This window comes from Malania oleifera, chromosome 7 (genome assembly GCF_029873635.1).
Source record: "Malania oleifera isolate guangnan ecotype guangnan chromosome 7, ASM2987363v1, whole genome shotgun sequence".
NCBI classification, from domain to species: domain Eukaryota; kingdom Viridiplantae; phylum Streptophyta; class Magnoliopsida; order Santalales; family Ximeniaceae; genus Malania; species Malania oleifera.
The window spans coordinates 69197376-69218475 of record NC_080423.1 but is presented as its reverse complement, the minus strand read 5'-3'; the positions used below and the strand labels follow the sequence as shown (position 1 = coordinate 69218475).

The 21100-nt window shown below is 35.5% G+C and overlaps 1 protein-coding gene across 1 annotated transcript; it reads right to left on the bottom strand.

The window, feature by feature from the left end:
• Window positions 1–676: 676 nt before the first annotated feature.
• Window positions 677–2441, bottom strand: LOC131159910 (cytochrome P450 CYP94D108-like). The gene has a single exon (XM_058115131.1). The coding sequence runs from the start codon at window positions 2401–2403 to the stop codon at window positions 883–885; it is 1521 nt and encodes a 506-aa protein (XP_057971114.1). The 5' UTR covers window positions 2404–2441; the 3' UTR covers window positions 677–882.
• Window positions 2442–21100: the final 18659 nt, after the last annotated feature.

Here is a 21100-nt window from a genome sequence, read left to right as displayed (position 1 = left end):
ATGAAAGTCAGAATGCAGTCAGTCAACTAGTCCCGATAGGTCAATCACCGATGCCTATTCTGTTTGTATATTTTCAAAACCAGTAGCACCACAGTCGCCTGATGTCAGTCGCCTATTCTTTCAGCAACACTTGTTTTTCAATATTTTTTGCTCAAACTTAAAATCATGTATTAGAAAACTTAATTTGAACTTTGAGAAAATATTTTCCGTGTATAAAATCAAGTATCCAAATCCAATGACATATCCTAAGAGCTTCAATCATTCAATATTGGATTTTGAAGTACTTGCATGAGACTTTTTATCGTTCCTAAGTCTTCATATTGTGAAGCTTTCAATATGTCTTTTGATTTTTATGCATTACTTCAATGAACCTTCATGTCTCACATGACTTGAACCTTCATGTTTTTCATGTCTCATAGTTTTAAGTGTGATTTTCATTCAAACTCTTCCAACACATCCACTTGAAATCATAAAATTAATGAAGTCCTGAAACTCAAACTTAAATGAACATGTTAGGTATATTGATTTGTTATCATCAACATAAGATTAGGTCAACATCTTTCAATTTAGAATCACTCAATTGCAAAATATTTTATCACCGACTAGAGTAATGTGGGACTTATGGCAAATCATAGGAAAATGCTTAACCATACAATCTGTCATAATACATACGTGCTATCAACCATTTTTCACACATTCATTGGATAAATCTCACCCCAACCGTGTAGGGTCCATCCCTGTGTAACAATAGAAAGTTTTATCATCTTTTGTATAAAATTCTTTGCCACTAACAAGGAGACAGGCATTTAATTACTGAATATTAAAACTTAAGAACAAAAGAAAAAAAAAAAAAGGACCAGCGACATTGCCACCCCAGCAATCTTAACAGGAATTAGCAAACTCCACGAACTTCTCAGTCACCCTCACATGCAACCCACCCTTCATCCTATGAACCATGGACAATGAGGTCTCCGGACGCTTCTTCTCCAACACATCAACCTCGAACCGCTCCAGCACAGACGCTGCAACGCACTTCATCTGTAGATACGCCATTTCTTTCCCCAGACACGTTCTCGGCCCAGCATTAAACGCCGGGAACCGAAACGGACTCTCGTTCTGGTGCACTCCGTCCTTCAGCCACCGTTCCGGCCGGAACTTACGGCAGTCCTCCCCCCATATGCTCTCCATCCTCCCCATCGCATACGAACTGTAGGTCACCGACCACCCTTTCCCCACAAAAGTTCCGTCTGGAAAAGTATCGTCGCTAATACACGCCTTCTGCATTACCGCCACCGGCGGGTGCAGCCGCATCGTCTCCGACAGCGTTGCATGCAAATAATTCATTTCTCGGAGCTCATCGAAGGAGTACGCCTCGCCCATACGTTTCCCGCTACGACGTCGTATTGCGTTCAGCTCTTCCAATATTTTCTCCTCCACGTCCGGCCTCGACGATAATAGCCAGAAGAACCAGCAGAGAACCGAAGCCGTCGTGTCCCTGCCCGCCAGAATGAAACTGATAACGATGTCTCGTAGAAACTCCGGCGAGCTTTCGTTGTTTTTCATAAAACGGGATAGTAAATCTTCTCCGCTCTGATCCGTTTTCTTTTCCAATCTCAACTGTATGATTCCATCTGCAAAATCATGAACTGTTTTGACGGCTTCTCTCAACCTCCGCTCCGATCCCAACTGGAGAAACCTCTTGACCTTCCAGAAGAATGGAACTGCATACAGAAACCTTCCGAAGCAAAGCATTGCGGCATCCCCAAACGCAAGCATGAAAGCATTGTTGACGTCGTTGTTGCAGCCGAGACAGCCCGGATCGACATTAAAAGACAACATACACACGTTGTCAAATGCGAATCGCTCTAAACTGTCTTGAAGGTCTAAAACATGTTTAGTTTGGGCAGCATCCTTTAGGGTTGGAATCAACCTGGTCTGAATCTGCACCATTGCGGTCTCCATAAAAAATTTTCGCAGCGATCTCGTGTTGAACTCGTACAGCGCGGTGTTGCGCTGGAGCTTCCAGAGATCGCTGTCCACGTTGAAGATTCCGTGGCCGAGAAAGTCTTTGAAAGGCGGTATGAATCGATCGCCTTTCGGGTAGTTTTCGAAGTTAGTTTTGAGCATGTGTTCGACGTTTAAGGGGTTGGCGGTGATGATGCCGGGGAGCTTGCCGGGGCGGCGGAATTCGGATGTCTGAGAGGGGCAGCAGCTGAGGACTTCGGTCATCCAGTCTAGGAAGCGGTGACGGTTTCGGATGAGTTCCGGTAGAGTTCCGAGTATGGGGTAGAGCGTGAAGCCATTGGCTGGCTTGGGTTTGTTGAGTGAAGGGAATAAATAAAGATAGAGGAAGAGGAAGAGTGAAATGAAGACGAGGAAATAGGGGAGAGAGGTCAGTTCCATGGGAGAGTTGTAAGTTGCGAGGAGGCAGGTGGATCTATCCTAATGGAAAGTGGAGGCGAAGTGTGGCGACTTTATAGAAATAAATATGAATATAATGTAGCTTATCTTTAGCAACTGTTATTAATGATGTGACGTCCAAGTGGGCAATTTTTTATTTTTATTTTTTGCGACCACGAGCTTTGGTTTTAGTGCGATATACTGTTGGCGACCCAAAGCCCCTCTGTAGTCAAGAAAAATTAAGAAAAAGATATTGCTAGTCAAACGCGCAGAGAGAGAGAGAGAGAGAGAGAACGCGCGGAGAGGGAGAGGGAGAGAGAGAGAGAGAGAGAGAGAGCGATATACTGTTGGCTAGGGGTGAGCAAATGGTCGGTTTGACCAAATTCGGGTAATTAACTAAATTAACTGAAAATTTCGGTTAAATAATACCATTAACCGAACCGACCGAATTGGAGGAGGAAATCGAACCGAACCCGATCGAAATTTTAACCGAAATTATTTAAAATTAATTATTATAAAAAAATTAAAAATATCAAATCCAGCTTAATTAAATACCTTATTTATTAATTTTATTAATAAAAATGATGGTTGGTGACTGAGACGTTGGGGTCCGGTTTTGCACGGCGAGCTGGTGGCTGAGACGCTGGGGTCTGGTTTTGCACGGCGAGCTGGTGGCTGAGACGCTGAGGGTCGAGAGGCTGGACTCTGGAGATACTGTTGCTGCAAGCCTGCAAGCGCCGGGGCAGTCGGCGAACCTAGCGACAAACAGCCAATTACTGAGTCAAAAGTTGGTGCCCACCACGGAACCCAAGTACCCAACCTGCTCCAGAGAGGCTACCGCAACCTCCAGTACTTCGTGGAGGACAACTGGAAGTGCGTGTGGGTGATCGGATCCTGCTGTGGCTCGCCGTCTGTGCCACCCTCTTTACCTGGAAGTTCATCCAGTACAAGCACCGGCTGGTGTTCAACGTCATGGGCTTATGCGTCACCATCGGTCCACCGCCAAGGGCGCTGCCGAGACTCTCAAGTTCAACATGACTCTCATCCTCCTCTTCGTCTGCCGGAACACCATCACTTTCCTCCGCAGCCACACCATGCTCGACGTCGTCATCCCCTTCGCCGAGACTCTCAAGCTCATAATTTATACTTAAAATTTAATTAATTAATAATTCGGTTAATCGGTTAACCGAATTATTTTTTGTTGTTAACCGAACTGAAACTGATTAACTGACTTTTTGTAAAATCCTAACCGAACTGACCGAACCGAGTTTTTTACCTGAACCGAACCGACCAATTTTGGCTGGTTAATTCGGTTTTCACCGAATTATGCTCACCCCTACTGTTGGCGAAAAGCCCCTCTGTAGTCGAGGAAAATTAAGAAAAAGATATTGCTTCAGAGAGAGAGAGTGAGAGAGAGAGAGAGAGAGAGAGAGAGAGAGAGAGAGAGTTATATTGTTGGTGACCCAAAGCCCCTCTGTAGTCGAGGAAAATTAAGAAAAAGATATTGCTTGTCAAACGCAGAGAGAGAGAGAGAGAGAGAGAGAGAGAGAGAGAGAGAGAGAGAGAGAGAGAGAGAGATTGGTGGACAATAAATTTTGATGAGGTGAGAGGGAATCAGTGGAGAAGAAGAATAAATTTTTAAAAAATTTCATTTTCAAATTTGCCATGATTTCTTTGCAGCTAGACTAACCAAAGGGTGAATTGCCCATTGATGGTTTAGTGAGCAAATAGTGGTGGATGGAAAACTGAGAAAGGGAAATAATTAAATGGCAAAACCAGTGCTTCCACTGAGACTATATAAGCATGCCCTGCATGCAGGCGTCAGGATGAGCGCAAAGGCAATCACACATGGCTTTTTCTTGAATTAAGGAGAAATTTCTGTACACATAAACCTATAAATAACCATGTCTTTAAATAATTTTCATTCACTGAAATCAAAGATTCGTTTTCTACTCTTTCCCCATTTCCCTCCACCTTACTTGAATCCTCCATGTTTCAATAGACTGTTATTCATTACACGACAATAAAAAAAAAAAAAAAATCTGATTTTTAGTAACAAAAATATTAGTGACTCACTAAAAGCGCGTATTAGTAACAGTTTTGACAACCGTCACTCATATTGCACGATTAGTGACGGTTCTTAAACCGGCACTAATATTGTCATCATTAAAAGTCAATTTTCCCGCTCAAATCATCGCGGGAAACCATTTTTCACGCGAAAACTATGCCGCAAAAATATTAGCGACGTTTCTTGGTATATTAGTCATTACTAATAATGCATGTTGACTGAGAAACAGTCAATAATATTAGTAACGATTCTTAGAAACCGTCACTAGTAATGCATTATTAGTAACGGTTTTTCGAAACCGTCACTATTAGTCTTGTGTTTGTAATGATTTAAAAAATCGTTACTAATAATGCATTTATTGACTAAGAAAAAATCAAATCTATTAGTAATGGTTTATGCAAACCATTACTATTAGTTTATTATTAGCGACAAATTTAATAAACCGTCACTAATAGAGTTTTTTATTTTAAAAATATATAAAAAAAAAATTATTTAACTATATTAATGACAATTTAGAAAGACTGTCACAAATAGTCTTTTATTAGTGAGGATTTATGAAAACCATCACTAATAGTCTTTTATTAGTGATGGTTTTCATAAACCGTCACTAATAGTCTTTTATTAGTGACGATTCTGATAAACTGTCGCTAATAGTCTACTATTAGCGACGAATTTACTAAACTGTCACTAGTAGTGTTTTTTTATTTAAAAAATATAAAAATAATTTATTTAACTATATTAGTGACGGTTTAGAAAAGAGGTCGTGCCTAGTGCGACGGCAAGTGCCTCCACCTCGGTACATGTGGTATTGGGTTCGAGACTTGGGAGTGGCCTCTCCAAAATTGGGGGTAAGGCTTGCCGACATCCGCCTCTCCCAGACCCCACTTAAAGTGGGTGCCTTGTGCATTGGGTACTACCTTTTAGTAACGGTTTAGAAAAACCATCACTAATAGTATATTATTAGTGACGGTTTTTGAAAACCGTCACTAATAGTCTATTATTAGTGACGAATTTATTCAACTGTCACTAATAGTCTTTCTTGTTTTGCTTCCTAACCAATATCAGCAACTGTTCATATCTGTCCACTGCTACGAAGATAGCCTCCTACTGTCCATCTGAATTGTAATCATCTTCATGAGTAACCCACTCAAGCATAGATATTTGAACCAAACTGTTTCTTTCGCGTGCATCCCATTCCTTTTTAGTACTGTGATAATGAAGAACTTCAAAAGATCTCTCAAACTCTATTACATTTAAAAAATTAGTCCAATCATTGTAGAACTTCACTACAACATCCTTGGTCTGTACACGGTCATTCCAAAGGCATCAACATCAAAATGTTTAAATTAAGATAATCTTGGAAAAATACTTGGAAACTGACCTACTTAATGAGTCAGACCTCTCAAACTCCAAAGCAAAATGATCTATGTTTGGCCAATTCAGAATTGGGATTTTTCTTAACATAGTGGACGAAAAAGAAGGAAGAGCTATCATTTACATAATAGTGAATATCGGTTGAAAAGATTCTCTAAATTTAAACCTTTTGAAGTTCATACCTTTTGGAATGACCGTGTACACACTAGGGAAGATATGGTGAAGTTTTGGAATTGAAAGTTGAGGTGTAGTTCCAAGAGGGGGAGTGAATTGGGTTATTAAATTTTTCTTTATAAACATTTTATGAATTCACAACTTTTTTTACCAATCAAACAATAATACTTGGATATTTAACCAATTCACAAACCATACTCAATCTCAACACAAGCAACAACAACCAAATAATTCAATCAATATAATAAACAAGCTACAACACTTGGTTGATTCCAAACACTCAAAGTAGAGTTTGGTTATAGCCCTGTGGATATTTGATTTAAGCCCCATTAAGAATGAAATTTGTTTGCTTTCTTTCAACCAAGATTTCTGCAATTGATCAACGCACTCTCTTAAGTCAAAAGTATTCTCAATCTTGGTTCTAACTTCCTCCACTTTGAAGACACACCACAAAATTTATTTATGTAGAAAATAAAAAGAAAGGTTAAGATTGAGACCGAGATTTTTTACGAGGTTTGGCTTATCCCCAGCCTACATCCTTACCTCATGCCAATACCACCTAAGGTTTCCACTATACCGTTCTTTTCCGGGCGGAACAAACCGTTACAAACCTCTTCAAGGGTAGAGCCCCCTCTTCAAGCGATACCGCACGCTTGGTCCAATGATCCAAACAACCTTGAACCATCAAAAGCTACAAGAAGAAGATCAAATATGTGTGTACAAAGAGTGTTCTCAAATAGAGTTGGTTAGTACAATTTGAATTCACTAATATACTTCAATCACAATATCAAAAAGAATGAAGTATGAGGCTTAAGAATTATTTCACCGCTATTCTTCTCTTGATAAGATTCAAGAACTCATAACTTTTGCTCAGAGAAGAAATTAGAAACTCAGAATAATCTTAGTTGATTAGCAGCAATTCGGTAGGCAAGAAAGCTTTGAGAGCAAAAGAGCTTTAAGGGATGATTTTAAATTCTTGGTATAATTTGATTTCATAAACCATGTATTTATAGGATTAGAAAGGGTCTTATTCGTGCTGCCCAAGATTACTTGGAGTGTCCCCCAAGTTTCCAGAAATTTTGGGGCGCAAGAAATTTATATTTGAAATAAAAACATTTAAAAAATTTAGTCGTTGTCGAGGTTCGGTCGCCATAACTATAAGTTCAGTTGCCCGAGCCTTCAGCACACTTTTTTATTTTTTCTGTTGAAAACAAGGTCTTGCGCCTGAGGTCCAACTTCAATCGCCAATGGCTACAATGCCACTTTAGAATTCTTTTAGGAAAATCTTCATTCGCTTGAGGTTTATTCCTTAGCTGCTTGAACAAATGAAAATCTGTTTTTATCTTTGTTTTCAAAACCCTTGGCTTTCTTGCTTTCTTACATTTTAAAATATATTTTCTGGGGTTTTTAAAATAAGGTCTCTAAGTCCATTTTATCTCCTAGTGAGCTTCATCTCATCCAAAATGATATTTAGAGTTGAAGTACTTATATGAAGTTTCCTAAAACTTAAAAACTCTTTTGTTCTTTGAAGTCTTCATGAATATCCTCTCTTTTTTCCCCCTTGAGCTTGATCATTCTTTGAACTTCATTTGCTTTAACTATCTTGAGTCTCCTTGAGCTTCCACTTGATCACTTTGTAAATGTAGTATGACTTTAAGCACTTGGTGATCTTTGGTCATTCTTTCTTGATCTTTTTGAATTTGTCATTTTAGAGTTCCAGAAATCTCATCACTTGAACATGAATTAGTTAATCCATCCTTTATTTGTTACCATAACAACAATATGTGAAAACCTTGTTAGGCCAACAATCTCCCCCTTTTTGATGATGACAAATAAGGAGCAAAAATGAGAAAGCCTTGAAAAAGACTCCTCCTTACAACAAGCATACTTTTTAACAATATCAAAGTGATGATTTCATATAAGTTCAAAAATCATATGAATTATAACATCATGTCATTCATTAAAATATATTTTTATGTTGCTTATATCCTTGTTGTACTTTCTCTCCCTCATGCTATAGGTAATATGCCTTTATGTTTTATATTTTCATGTTCATATATTTGCTCTCTAGAATATCTCTCTGCCTTGGAAATCAATCAAAAAGAGATAATAACCAATAATACAAAGAGTTGAAACATAAGTAGCATAAGCATATATATATATATATAGGCATCAAAGCCCAACGAGTCATAAGCATTTTAAGGTTACAAAACAAACTTAACACAAAAAGCAAGCAAAGCAGTACAAGACAAAATGATAACATAGAGTTGTTTTGTAATATAACGAAAAAATGCTAAGCTAATCATCAACATTATCATCATTTCCTTCATCAGCATCATCAACATCATCAGCATCATCATTATCATTATCATCATCCTCAGCCTCTTCTTCTTCTGCATCTCCTTCCTCACTACCTTCTTCTGCATCCAAGGAATCGTCACTACGAGGAATAGAGCTAGTGTCCATAGGGTCACTGCGAGATAAACTAGCCCTAGTATGCTCAATATGCATAAGACATTGGTCTCGTGAAAAGTAATTATCCTGAAGGGACTGAATACCTGAATGCATATCACGGCTGAATGATGTGAACTCAGTGTGAAAAGGTACAAACCATGAAGGGGTTTTAGTTGCAGAGCCTTGGTGCTAATCCTGAGGAGGAGGAGGAAGAGGAGGAGGAGGTACAACTATTAGCCTTCGTGATCTCCCTCATTTTGAGAACCAACCCTGATCATGTTTTTTCATAGCCCATTTGTTGAGGGTTGTGGAAGTAAAAAGGTCGTACTGAGTCCTTTTGATGAATAGTTCTAAAGGAGTGGTAATACTAAGATTGGAAAAGATAATATTGAGAGCACCACCATATGGAAGGGTGACTTGATTTGTTTCTAACTTAGCCCACATCAATTTCAGAATTAGGCTAGATAAATCAAGTTTCTTTCCTTTCATCAAGCACCACAACACAAAACAATCAAAGTAGGAAATATGATCATACGAATCGGCGTGTGGTAGGATGTTATTGGTGATGATCTTGTGAAGTATCCGAGCTTTCAAATTTAGTTGTTTGTACATAGGTGGATGCCCAAAGTAAACAGGCTCATGTACCATAATAAGTGGCAAAAATTCTTTAGGTGTGAAGCCTTGTTCGAGAATCCATGATTGGGCAAAGTCGGGGCATTCAAATTCGTTCGGAGTAATATAGAGAGCAGCAGCTAACGTTTGAGGAGTTATAACTATCTTCTTGCCTTTAAATTTGGTGGTCAAAACATTCTCTCCATGAACCATATTCGCATAAAATATTTTGACGAGGTTGGGAAATAAGCCTGTGGCTTGATAAACAACAAAATTTTTTCAACTGATATCTCAAAATAAAGGTAGGATTTTAGGAATTTAGAATCGAAGAAGTGTGCGTCAATAAATTTACCAAAGATTGTATCTATAGAGCGAAGACGGGTTCGATATATATGCTTTGATAGCCAAGTGACCAACCATTGTGCGATGTTGGTGTCATCTTTTCCTGAAGAAGAACCCCTATTTGTTGTTGTTTTTGTGTGAGACATCTTCGATTTTTGATTGAAGAGATCAGCCAAAAGAAACCCTAGAATCGGAGGGAGAAGTTGTAGAATCGTGTTTGGGAGGCTTGGATCAAAGGAAACTATAAGTGGGTACTTCGGGTGAGTGGTGGAGTAGGGTTCAGGAGCCTGGAATATGAAAAGATTAGGGTTTTTGCACTAATATATATATATATATATATATATATATATATATATATATATATATATAGTACCTGTGACTTTAGGCTCCTTAAGTATAAGCTCAGTCGCCTAAAGATTTTCAGAAGGTGAATATCAGTAGGTAGTAGCACCTCAGTCGCATGAGGTCTGAAGTTCAGACTCCTGAGCCACTGTGTAGGTCCCTGAACTTTCAAGTTTAGTTGCCTAAAGCCCTCAAACTTTCAAAATTCTCTGTATTCTTAACCTAAAACCTTCCTAACTCACTTCTTCATTATGTAACAACCCAAGTTCTCTTCTAATGGTTATACATCTTTCTTCAGAGAGAGGTTTTGTAAAGATATCTGCCCATTGATCACTACAAAAAACAGGTTTTTAGTGACGAAAGTGTTAGTGACAGTTTTAAAACCGTCACTAATAGTGTAAGCATTAGTGACGGTTTTAAAACCGTCACTAATACTTTCGTCACTAAAAACTGCACGGTAAATATTTTTTTGGGAAAATATTAGCCACGATTCTTTGGTATTAGTGATAGATTAAATTCTTCACTAAAAGTCACTTATTAGTGACAATTAACAAACCGTCACTACTAATAGTTATGAATATATTAAAAACATTTAGTTAATGGTATTTGTGACGGATTGGGGTATCCATCACTAATAATGGTGTATTAGTGACGGTTTTGAAACCATTATTACTAGTTTTTTTATTTAAAAAAATATAAAAAAAAATTAAATAAAGGGTATTAGGGACAGATTGGGAGATTCGCCACTAATAAGAGGATATTAGTGCCGATTTTTAAACCGTCACTACTAGTTTTTATTTAAAAAATATAAAATAAATTTGGTTAAGGGTATTAGTGACGGATTTGGGAACCGTCACTGATAAATCCTTTTTTCAAAACAAATAAAAAAATTTCAATTCAGAGTATTAGTGACGATGTTGTATATTCGTCACTAATACTTCCTTTTTAAAAAAAATATAAAAAAATTTAAGTTCAAAATATTAGTGACGAATTTATAAAGTCGTCACCATTGTTGTCTTATTAGTGCCGAATTTCTATATTAGTGATGAATTTGGACCGTCACTAATGCTTTTTTATTTATAAAAAAAAAAATAAACGGATAGTAGTAGTGACGGTTTTGAAACTATCACTAATGCCCAAAAACCCTTGTTGCTTTCCGCAGGATATTTTTCCTCCTTCTCCAGCTGGCTTCTTCCCCTTCCCCTTCGCCTGCTCCTATGAACCTCTCTAGCTCCCAATTGATCTCCCGCTGCTCTCCGGCGCAAGCCATCGCACCAGCTCCTCCTCTTCCCCTCCTGTTCCAGCGATTCTCTCTCCTAGTCTCCCCCTGCTCTCAATCGGCCGCTAGCCACTGCTCCAGCTCTTCTTCTTCCCTGGCCTCATCCTGCTTCGGCGATCCTCTCTCCTAGTCTCCCCCTGCTCTCAATCGGCCGCTAGCCACTGCTCCAGCTCTTCTTCTTCCCTGGCCTCATCCTGCTTCGGTGATCCTCTCTCCCAGTCTCCCCTTGCTCTCGGCCGCAAGCCACCCCTCCTGCTCTGGCGATCCTTTCTCCCAGTCTCCCCCTACTCTGGGCCGCAAGCCACCCCTCATGCTCCGGCAATCCTCTCTCCCAGTCTCCCCCTGCTCTCGGCCGCAAGCCACCCCTCCTGCTCCGACAATCCTCTCTCCTAGTCTCCCCTTGCTCTCGGCCGCAAGCCACCACCTGTGAGTCATCGTGGCCATCGCAAGGACATAGACACGTTGTCGAAACTTGTAAAAAATCTCGAGGTTCTTCTTTCCCTTTATTTTTTTACTTTCAAGCATATATTTCTTGATTTTATCTACTATGAATATTTAAATATGATTTGGGAATTCTATGAATGATCAAAATTGATTTGTGAATGATTTGAATGATTTAAACTTCTATTGAGATCAAACGCTGCTGTAGCTGAAAATTCAAACTTGATTTAATTTGTTGGTATTACTTATTTTTGGTTGATTAATTGTTCAAATACAAAAATAATATTTGTTTGTGTTTATTGAATACAAAGTTTGGGCAAGCCCCATGATCTCCAACTATCTTATTAAACTGACTTTACTCAATGGGGATTGAATCAATAATTATCCTGGAAAGAACTAGGCCATAATTTGATGAATTGTTTTGATGCATTATTTATGTTCGATTTTGATGGTTGCTGTTGTATTGCTTGAATGGTTCTTTTCTTACATTGCATGGATGTGTTTGTCTTCTATTATTAGGTACTATTTTGTTCAGTGGTTTGTGTCCGATGGAGTAGAACTGGTTGGTGATTTCTTATCAGCACTAAGGGTTACAAACTAGCACTTGGTATTTATAGTGTGGAATCCAACAAATTTAGGTGCAGAAACCATTTTTGAAGGTTTTATTTTATTTTTGGCCATTGTTAATTCATTCGCCACCTGAATTTGTCATGTGTGTGGGTTACATTGCCTTGATGCCTTTGTTTTTTTAATCAAGATTGTATGCAGGAATGTCATTTCGATGCAATTTATAAACAATTAGGGATATTATTAAGAGACTCCCCCCTGAACTTAACTAAAGTTTGGGTATCAAACACTAGTGTGAATTCAATATACAATGTGTTAGGGTAGTCCTAGTATGACACTATTAACCCTGTATCTTTACTGATTAATAATGATTCATGCCTTAACCCTGTGTTTGGGAATAGATTTTGCAACTTAGATTTAAATTTTTATGGATTTGAAGAAAATGTTGTGTAATATTGTGTTGAGTTTACTTTAAGTCACACATCCAACTCCATATCCTAAATTCCATCCTTCTGAATACTAACCTAGAGCTGACCAACTATAGACGACATCAATCAAGGAACTATTGTACATGACATGAGCAGTATTGGGGATGGAGTTGTGAATGTATGCCTCAATTGCTGCAAAGCTAGCTGGTGAGGAAATTTGCGACCAACAAGTGGTTATAATTTTACATAGTTTTGTGTAGGTGGAGTTCAAAACCTTGGCTTGCCACATGGTGATGAATTCATTTTTATTGTGGTTGATTAGATATATTTATTGAGTCTTGAGAGGGTTTCAATTAGATTGACAAAGTTGTTCTTTAGTGTGGTCAGCATTGATCGTGCTAGCTCCTCTTGGTGGAAAAGAAGCTCCTCTAGGTGTTTTGCATATTGATATGGGAATCAATGTGTATTGTTTGGGGTTCAAATCTTGTAAGCTTATCTGAGCATATTGATTATTTTAGAATTATACACCCATCACTTGATGACAATTCGACAATATATCAAAATTTAGGAAGCCGGGCATTTAATATCCTATCCCAAATTCAATAGGTATCTTTACAATAGCCCTAAAATTAGTTCTAAATGAATTTGCAAGTTTGGAAAACTATCACTTTGTCCAGGGAAGTCTCATAGGGTGGGGAAACTAATTTAATTGAACTCTCATTTATCCTATTTTCATATTTATATGATAATTTGCACTATTCATACTTGTGTGTGGCAGTATAGTATGGTAAATATTATATCCAAAAAGAAATGTGTTTCTTATAAAATGAAATTTATATGATAATTTGCACTATTCATACTTGTTTCCACTAGGCTTGATGTGGAGTGAATAAAAGTTAAAAAATAAATTTACTTATAAAAAATTGTGTTTCCTTTATGACAAAATTAAAGTAGTGTTTGGGAGTAAGGATGGGTGATCCTGGATTTAGATTTGGGTGGATTTGGATAAATTTCAATACAATTTTATACTATTTTTTTTGTTTAAATTCAATACAACTACAAATTCACTGCATTTGAAAACACAAAATAAGTGTATTTTGGTTGAATAATAAGTTACCATATTCATATTTACAAAATGATTTGCACTATTAATACTTGCATGGGAGTAAGAATTTTAGATGTTGGATTTAGATTTGGGTGGATTTGGACAAATTTGAATATAATTTTATACTACATTTTATTCAAATTTAATACAATTCTAAATTCAAGGCATTTGAAAACATACAATAAGTGTATTTTGGTTGAATAATAAGTTACCATATTCATATTTACATGATGATTTGCACCATTGATACTTGTATGTGTGTGTGTGTGTGTGTGTGTGTGTGGATGCTTGTGTGTGCATGTGAGAGTTCATCGCCTGACTTATTGGCTTTGATCAATTATCTTAATTATTTATAATGTGTTTCATAGTAGTGAGGTCATAAAATTTTTGGTTGATTTGATGGATGTGAAGCAATAACACTAGGATTCTCTATACAGTTATGCTTAAAGATTTGACATGGAAGCCTTGAAACTTTAACTTTGAACCAAAATGTAAAGATGGTTGCCCTTCATGGTCAGAAACAAATATTTGAACCTCTAACTTCTACCCTTCGACATCTTAAACTTTTCAATGTTAATTTGTACTCTTTTTCATTGTCAAATGCTCTCAATTCTTTAATAGGTTACTAAAAAGTTAACCTATAGGCAAATTATTTTATATGAGCATTTTTCAAATTTGTACGCCACCAAAACAAAATCTTTTCTTCTTCTTTTTGAACTTTCATATACGAATATTGAAAAACTTGAAAAGAAAACGACATTTTGCAATCATTTGAACAATTAAAAATGAAAAATATTTTCCACAATTGAACAGATAGTTAATTCTAACCATTAAAATTCTAACAATAAATTGTTATAATTATTCACCTAAGCTTTGACAACGCTCTCTCATTTTTCTATCATCTAAAATAGCTCACAAATTAAGTCTATCAAATTAAGTATATTTTACCTAAATAGTCTTTGCATTTCTATTTCCATGATTTGTTCCATTCTCCGTTTCGTTTTCGTTCTCTGCGCTTATAGTATTGATGATAGGTCATGGGAATTTTTGGGATTTAATTCATCAATATAGTATTAAAAACATATTTATCTATATACTAAATGATCGTATGAGGATTATTATGATTATCAAGAAAGAAAGAAAAAAAATCAATCCTAATGTGTTTTTGATAACAATATGTAGGCCATGTTAGAATCGAATCAAGTACTCTCAAATTCACTAGTTGATGTTGAGTATGCTTATCACACCTACTTGGTACTAACACAATATATTTTTATAGCATATGCATTAGAAAAGTGCATTCTAGTTTAGATACTTTCATAGGCCAAGTAGTATTTTGATAAATACTATTGACAAGGCAATATGATACTTCTTAATACCTAATTTTTAAAGTATTCTTAGCCATTGGATTGTGAATTAAGCATTGAAAATCTAGAAAGACTTGAGTATGTCCTATCTGTCTTATAGGGTTACTTGTTAGAGAGTACGGTAAGCACAATCACATTAAGGATATATAAATTTAGTTACATTGCCTACCAACTAGATATTCTCTTTAATAGTTATATGAGCAATCATTAAACTTTAGTTTTCATTTTTTTTTTGGGTATTTAAGCTACTCACACATTTCGATTATATGATCAATGTGTTATTTGAGATTTCTCTTCCAATGAAATTGTAGTATTTTGCTTCAAGGTGATGAAATAATGCTATTTTATTGTGTTTAGTTCTATTGCTTGTAAATTCTGCTATTCCCCTATTTATATTTATATTTCTTGTGCGATTCTACTAGTTTTTAGTATTTTGGCATTTCACTTTGGTGCGATATTCCCTTTTTCGATTTAGTAAATGCTGGCTTTACGAGGCTTAAAATCTTGTTATCTTGTTTTGATGCTAATAAACAAGTGAAATTTAATGTATTTGTATGAGTAATGATATTTCAGGGCTCATATATGAGAAAGTAAGGTCAAAGTACTCACAAGGATCAAATGAAACTTGAATGAGTCAAAGCATGGATTTAAAGATGATATATTAAACCTTGAAGAATATGAGGACATGAATGAGTTGTTGAAAGCCAAGGAATATTAAAGTCAAAAGAGCCAAAGAAAGGCAAAGTGAGAAAGCTCAAAGAATATGGAAGCTTGAAGAAAAGATGGACTCAATCCAAGGACAAAACATGAAGACTCAAGAACCTAAAATGGGAAAAGTCTTAGAAGTCTTTATGTAAGTGCTTTAATGTTTAAAATATCGTTTGAAATATTTTGAAACTCTTAGGTTAACTTCTTGGACCTAGTTACCTTTTAAAATACTTGGAAAATATTTTGATAAGGTCAAAAATTATTTTTAAAAGGTTAGAATCATTTTTGGAATGAAAAGCACCAAAAAGAGTTTTTCCAAATGCTTTCAGTTATTATACATCCGAATTAAGGTGAATTTTTCTCTATAAAAACTCCTTATTTTAAAATGTGTTCAACATAAACCTAATTTGGAGTTATACATAAAAATTTATGAGCAAAATACTGAAGCGGGGTCACAGCTGTCACGTCTGAACCCTCACTTCAAACATCTGACCCTGTGTCAAATTCATTTTTTAAAGAGTTTCAGGAACTTCATGTGACTGAACTTGAATCTTCATACATCTGAACACTGTTTAACGGGCAAATTATTTAAAAATCTAATATTTTAAAATATAGCTGTTGGGCTCCAAATTTTCTAACAACTTGAGAAACTTTCTAAGGAAACCTTAGCAACATGGAAACAAGTTTAAAAGCCTATAAATACATGGTTTTTGCAAATCAAAATACATTCAAGAATTGAAAAATCTGTTTGTGAAGCTGAAAGCACCCTTGTTCTTACAAGTTCTCTTGCTCACTCATTGCAAAACTCTTTTGCTAAGATATTCTGAAGTGCTAATCTTTCCTCCTCTGAATTCCTACTGCTTAATCCTCATCGAAGAAGGATATTGGTGAATTCTACACTTGAGTTTCATTCTATTTCATATTTATATTTTACGTTGAAGTATATAGTGCTGAACTTGTACTAACTTGCTCTTTTTAGAGAGTGTTTCTTCTACACAGCTATTTTTTTTTTTTTCTTGTAGATTAATGATTCCAAGGATTGTTTGGATCGTTGGCTAAGCAAGGGGATATTGCTTAAAGAGGCGGGCTCTAGCCTAAACGAGTGACCAAACGAGGGGACATCGTTTAGAGTGGCGGGCTCTAGCCTAGTGAAGGAGTGCTTGAGCGTAGGGTATCGCTTGTAAAGGTTTTGTTCCACCCGTCAATGGAACAGGTTTAGGGAATCCTTTCGTGGTTTTCCAAAGGGGAGGACGTAGGCTGGGTATAAGCCGAACCTCGTAAAAATCCCCGTCTCACTCTCTCTTTCCCTATTCTTTATTTTCAGTTCATATACAACTGCGTGGATGTTTTAAATATATAAATTATACATACTACACATATTTGGACATCAAGTAAAGTTAGAGTCCAATTTTGATTTGGGTTGCGGAAACCGAAAAGGAGTACATTGGTTACACCATATCTTGCGGAAACCATACGGGAGTACATTATTTGGTTAACATCCGAAAGATAAATTTACCAAGAGTTTATTTGAATTCTAAATATTTGGAAAGAATAATTGGATTCATTTATACAGGGCTTTACATCAGCAAGCATAAATTCTTATTCACTACAGGGCTTGGTTCAAATTTGGCTAATATAAACAAACAACCATTTTGTGTTTTTATATTACATAAGTGCTGTGTATTGGCTTGTTTGTTTGCTTTGTAATTATAGTTGATTGGTTTGGTTGAATGATTGGATGTTTGTATGGTTAAGAATTAAATAAAGAAACTAAGTTCTTGAGTTCTTAACAAATTAAACAAATAAGTCACAAATTGGTTAAAAGAAATAAAATAAATTTATGAATTCTAAAAAGGAGTTAAAAGAAATTTTTAAAAGCCAATTCTCCCCCCTCCCCTCTTGGGAAACTATTCCTAATTTCAATTGGTATCAGAGCGGGGTTATAGCAAATCTTAACTAGAAGTTATAAAAAGATCGTAATGGCTCACATAGGCATAGCTCCCTTTGGAGAGGGACAATCTTCAACTAGGCCTCCTATCTTTTGTGGTTTGAACTATACCTTCTGGAAAAAAGGAATCCAAATCTATCTTCAAACTATGAATTGGAAAGTTTGGGTGGTTGTTATGGAAGGTGATCAAATTCCCACTAAGATAGTAGATGGAAAACAAATCCCAAAAGAGAAGAAAGATATGACCGATCAAGATTATAAAATGCTCCAAACAAATTCAAGTGCTATAAATGCTTTATATTATGCCTTGGATGCTAATGAATTTAATCGAGTAATGGCTTGTAAATCAGCTAAGGAAATATGGGATAAGCTAGAAGTTACTTATGAAGGAAAAACTTACACTACTTATGAAATGATAAGAAAAATTCTAAGAGACCTTCCCTCCATGTAGGAACCAAAGGCTACTGCTATCACGAAAGGTAGAAATCTGAGAAACACATTTTTAGATGAGCTTATAGGTTCTCTCCTCACATACGAAATGACAATGAATGAAAAGAGAAGAAAAACCAAAACCTAAGAAAAAAATAGCCTTTAAAGCCTTAAAAGAAAACTGAAGTAGTGAAATGGATGAAGATGAAGAAGCCTTCATATCTAAAAAGCTAGCCAGGAAACTAAGAAGGAGAAACAAATTCAAAAGAAGAAATCAAGACTCCGAATCAGAAGAAAAAGATTTCAGCAAAAAGAAATCAAAGAATAAAACTCCTAAATGCTACAATTACAATAAAGCTGGACATTTAAAACCGGAATGTCCACTATTAAAGAAAGAGTCTAAAAAGAAAAACAAGAAAGCCATGAAAGCCACTACTAGGGATAGTACAAGTAGTTCGAAATATGAATTAATTGACCAAGAGATTGCTTACATGTGTTTTATAGCATGGGATAACGAAGAAAGCTCCTCAACTAAATCTTCAAATAATTCTTGTAGTGATGAATCAAGTGATGAGGGCATGCCATCTTATGATGAACTTCAAAATGATCTATTCAAAGTACATAAGATGTTGATGAAAGCAAATAAACAAAACACCTCATTGAAGAATAAGAATGAAAGTTTAATGAAAGAGTTAGAATTCTTAAAGAATGTTGAAAGAGATAAAGTCTCAAAACTCAAGCAATTAGAACATAAGTATGAATCAGCAATGAAAGAAATAGAATCCAAAAATCTTGTTGAAAAAACAACTTGAAAATTGAGAAATTAGAAAGCAAGAATGACCAAATGATAGAAGACCTTCGATCCTTATCCTCTACCATATATGAGAAAGATATGAATATTTTTGAATTGGAGGATAACATAAGAAAATTATCTCTAAAGTTAGAGAAATCATTAAAAAAAGGTTGATAATAAGAAAGACATAGAGTTAAATGATCTCAAGAATCAAATCAAAGATAAGGATAAAATTATTTACAACTTCACAAAAGGAAAGAAAAACCTTGATAAGATGATTGACTTACAAAGAATGTCTCTAAATAAAGAAGGCACTGGTTTCAAATGGAATTGAAAATAAAAAGAAAAAGAATTCTTACATGGGATATTTCTCGAAAGAGTCCAAAGACTATACCTACACAAACACCATATGCTATCAATGCAAGAAAAATAAGCATATAAAGTTTGAATGTCCGTTTAAGAGGAAAGGTGCTAAAACCAAGCAAGTATGGAAAATAAAAGGAACCTCCCTTGAAAAATCCTCCGGACCCAAGAAAATATGGGTACCAAAAATAAAATAATGACTTTACACCTATATAAAATAGAAAATGACATTGTTGGCCAAAATCATAGGATGACTTTTTACAAGGCTTAACTTAAGAAAATATAAAGAAAATATCAAATTTGAGCTTATTATGTAAGTGCCTTGATGTTACACGCTACATGCTTACTTGCCTACATGTGATGTGTTGATATGCTATATGCTACATGTGTATTAATTAACTTGACTTGATTTATATTGAAAAGTATGGTTCCCTATGTTGAAAATTGAGAATGAGATTATTGAGCTTAAGCACAAATTTTTGATATAAGGATAATTCTTAAACATGCATGATTTTAAATGAATCACATGGATAAACGTACTGTTTTTTTTTTTTTTTTGTCTATGAGCTATGAAAGATATAGTAGTTATATTGGTATCCATGAACTATACATTATGTGATATTAAGCTTTGGTATCTATAAAGTATTTTTGGTTTCACATGTTGAAAATTTCAATAGATATCAAATCTAAAAGCTCACTTGGTATCACAAAGTCAAATTATTTATGAGCATGATTATGTCTATGAGTGTTGACCTTATAGATCACGCCTGGTTTTGATAATGACAAATACTCCTGTATTTAATAAAGATCTAGTTCATGTGCAAGTCTATATTAGCAGATACATTGATGGCACGTGAAAGCTTTAAATACAACTGCGTGGATGTTTTAAATATATAAATTATACATACTACACATATTTGGAAATCAAGTAAACTTAGAGTCCAATTTTGATTTGGGTTGCGGAAACCGAAAGGGAGTACGTTGGTTACACTATATCTTGTGGAAACCGTACGGGAGTACGTTATTTGGCTAACATTCCAAAGATAAATTTACCAAGAGTTTATTTGAATTCTAAATATTTAGAAAGAGTAATTGGATTCATTTATACAGGGCTTTACATCAGCAAGCATAAATTCTCATTCACTACAGGGTTTGGTTCAAATTTGGCTAATATCAACAAACAACCATTTTGAGTTTTTATATTACATAAGTGCTGTGTATTGGCTTGTTTGTTTGCTTTCTAATTATAGTTGATTGGTTTAGTTGAATGATTGGATGTTTGTATGGTTAAGAATTAAATAAAGAAACTAAGTTCTTGAGTGCTTAACAAATTAAACAAATAAGTCACAAATTGGTTAAAAGAAATAAAATAAGTTTAAGAATTCTAAAAAGGAATTAAAAGAAATTTTTAAAAGTCAATTGCCCCCCCTCCTCTTGGGAAGCTATTCCTAATTTCCATAAAAATGAAAGTTATTCTCCATTCTAACTATTTTATATCGAAAATCCTTAAAAAAGGAAATGAGTTTACACCACTTTGAAAAAAATGTCATTTTAAGTCGTCCATTGCATTAGATAAAATTGATCGTCCTTACACATATTATTAAAAAACAAATGCGTACATGCAATGCATGGATATGTCTTATATTCCTCAAAACCAAAGTCTGAAATCGTAGCCCGTTGCATGTTTTTTTTTTTTTCAACTTCATGTATTCATTGAAGCTTAGACCCGTCCAAGAACAGTTACTATACATTCATTCCTAATCGTTCATGTGAGACAAATCAATTGTTATATTTCAATTGATTATTAGTCATACTATGTTGACTAATAATCATTTGAACATGTTAATTATTTATTTCACTTATGATTAGTAATGTTTGTATTTCAACCATTCTTGGATTGTCTAAT

Bases quoted from the DNA above. Each gene is read 5' to 3' on its own strand.
- LOC131159910 (XM_058115131.1), bottom strand. From the start codon at position 2,403: ATGGAACTGACCTCTCTCCCCTATTTCCTCGTCTTCATTTCACTCTTC.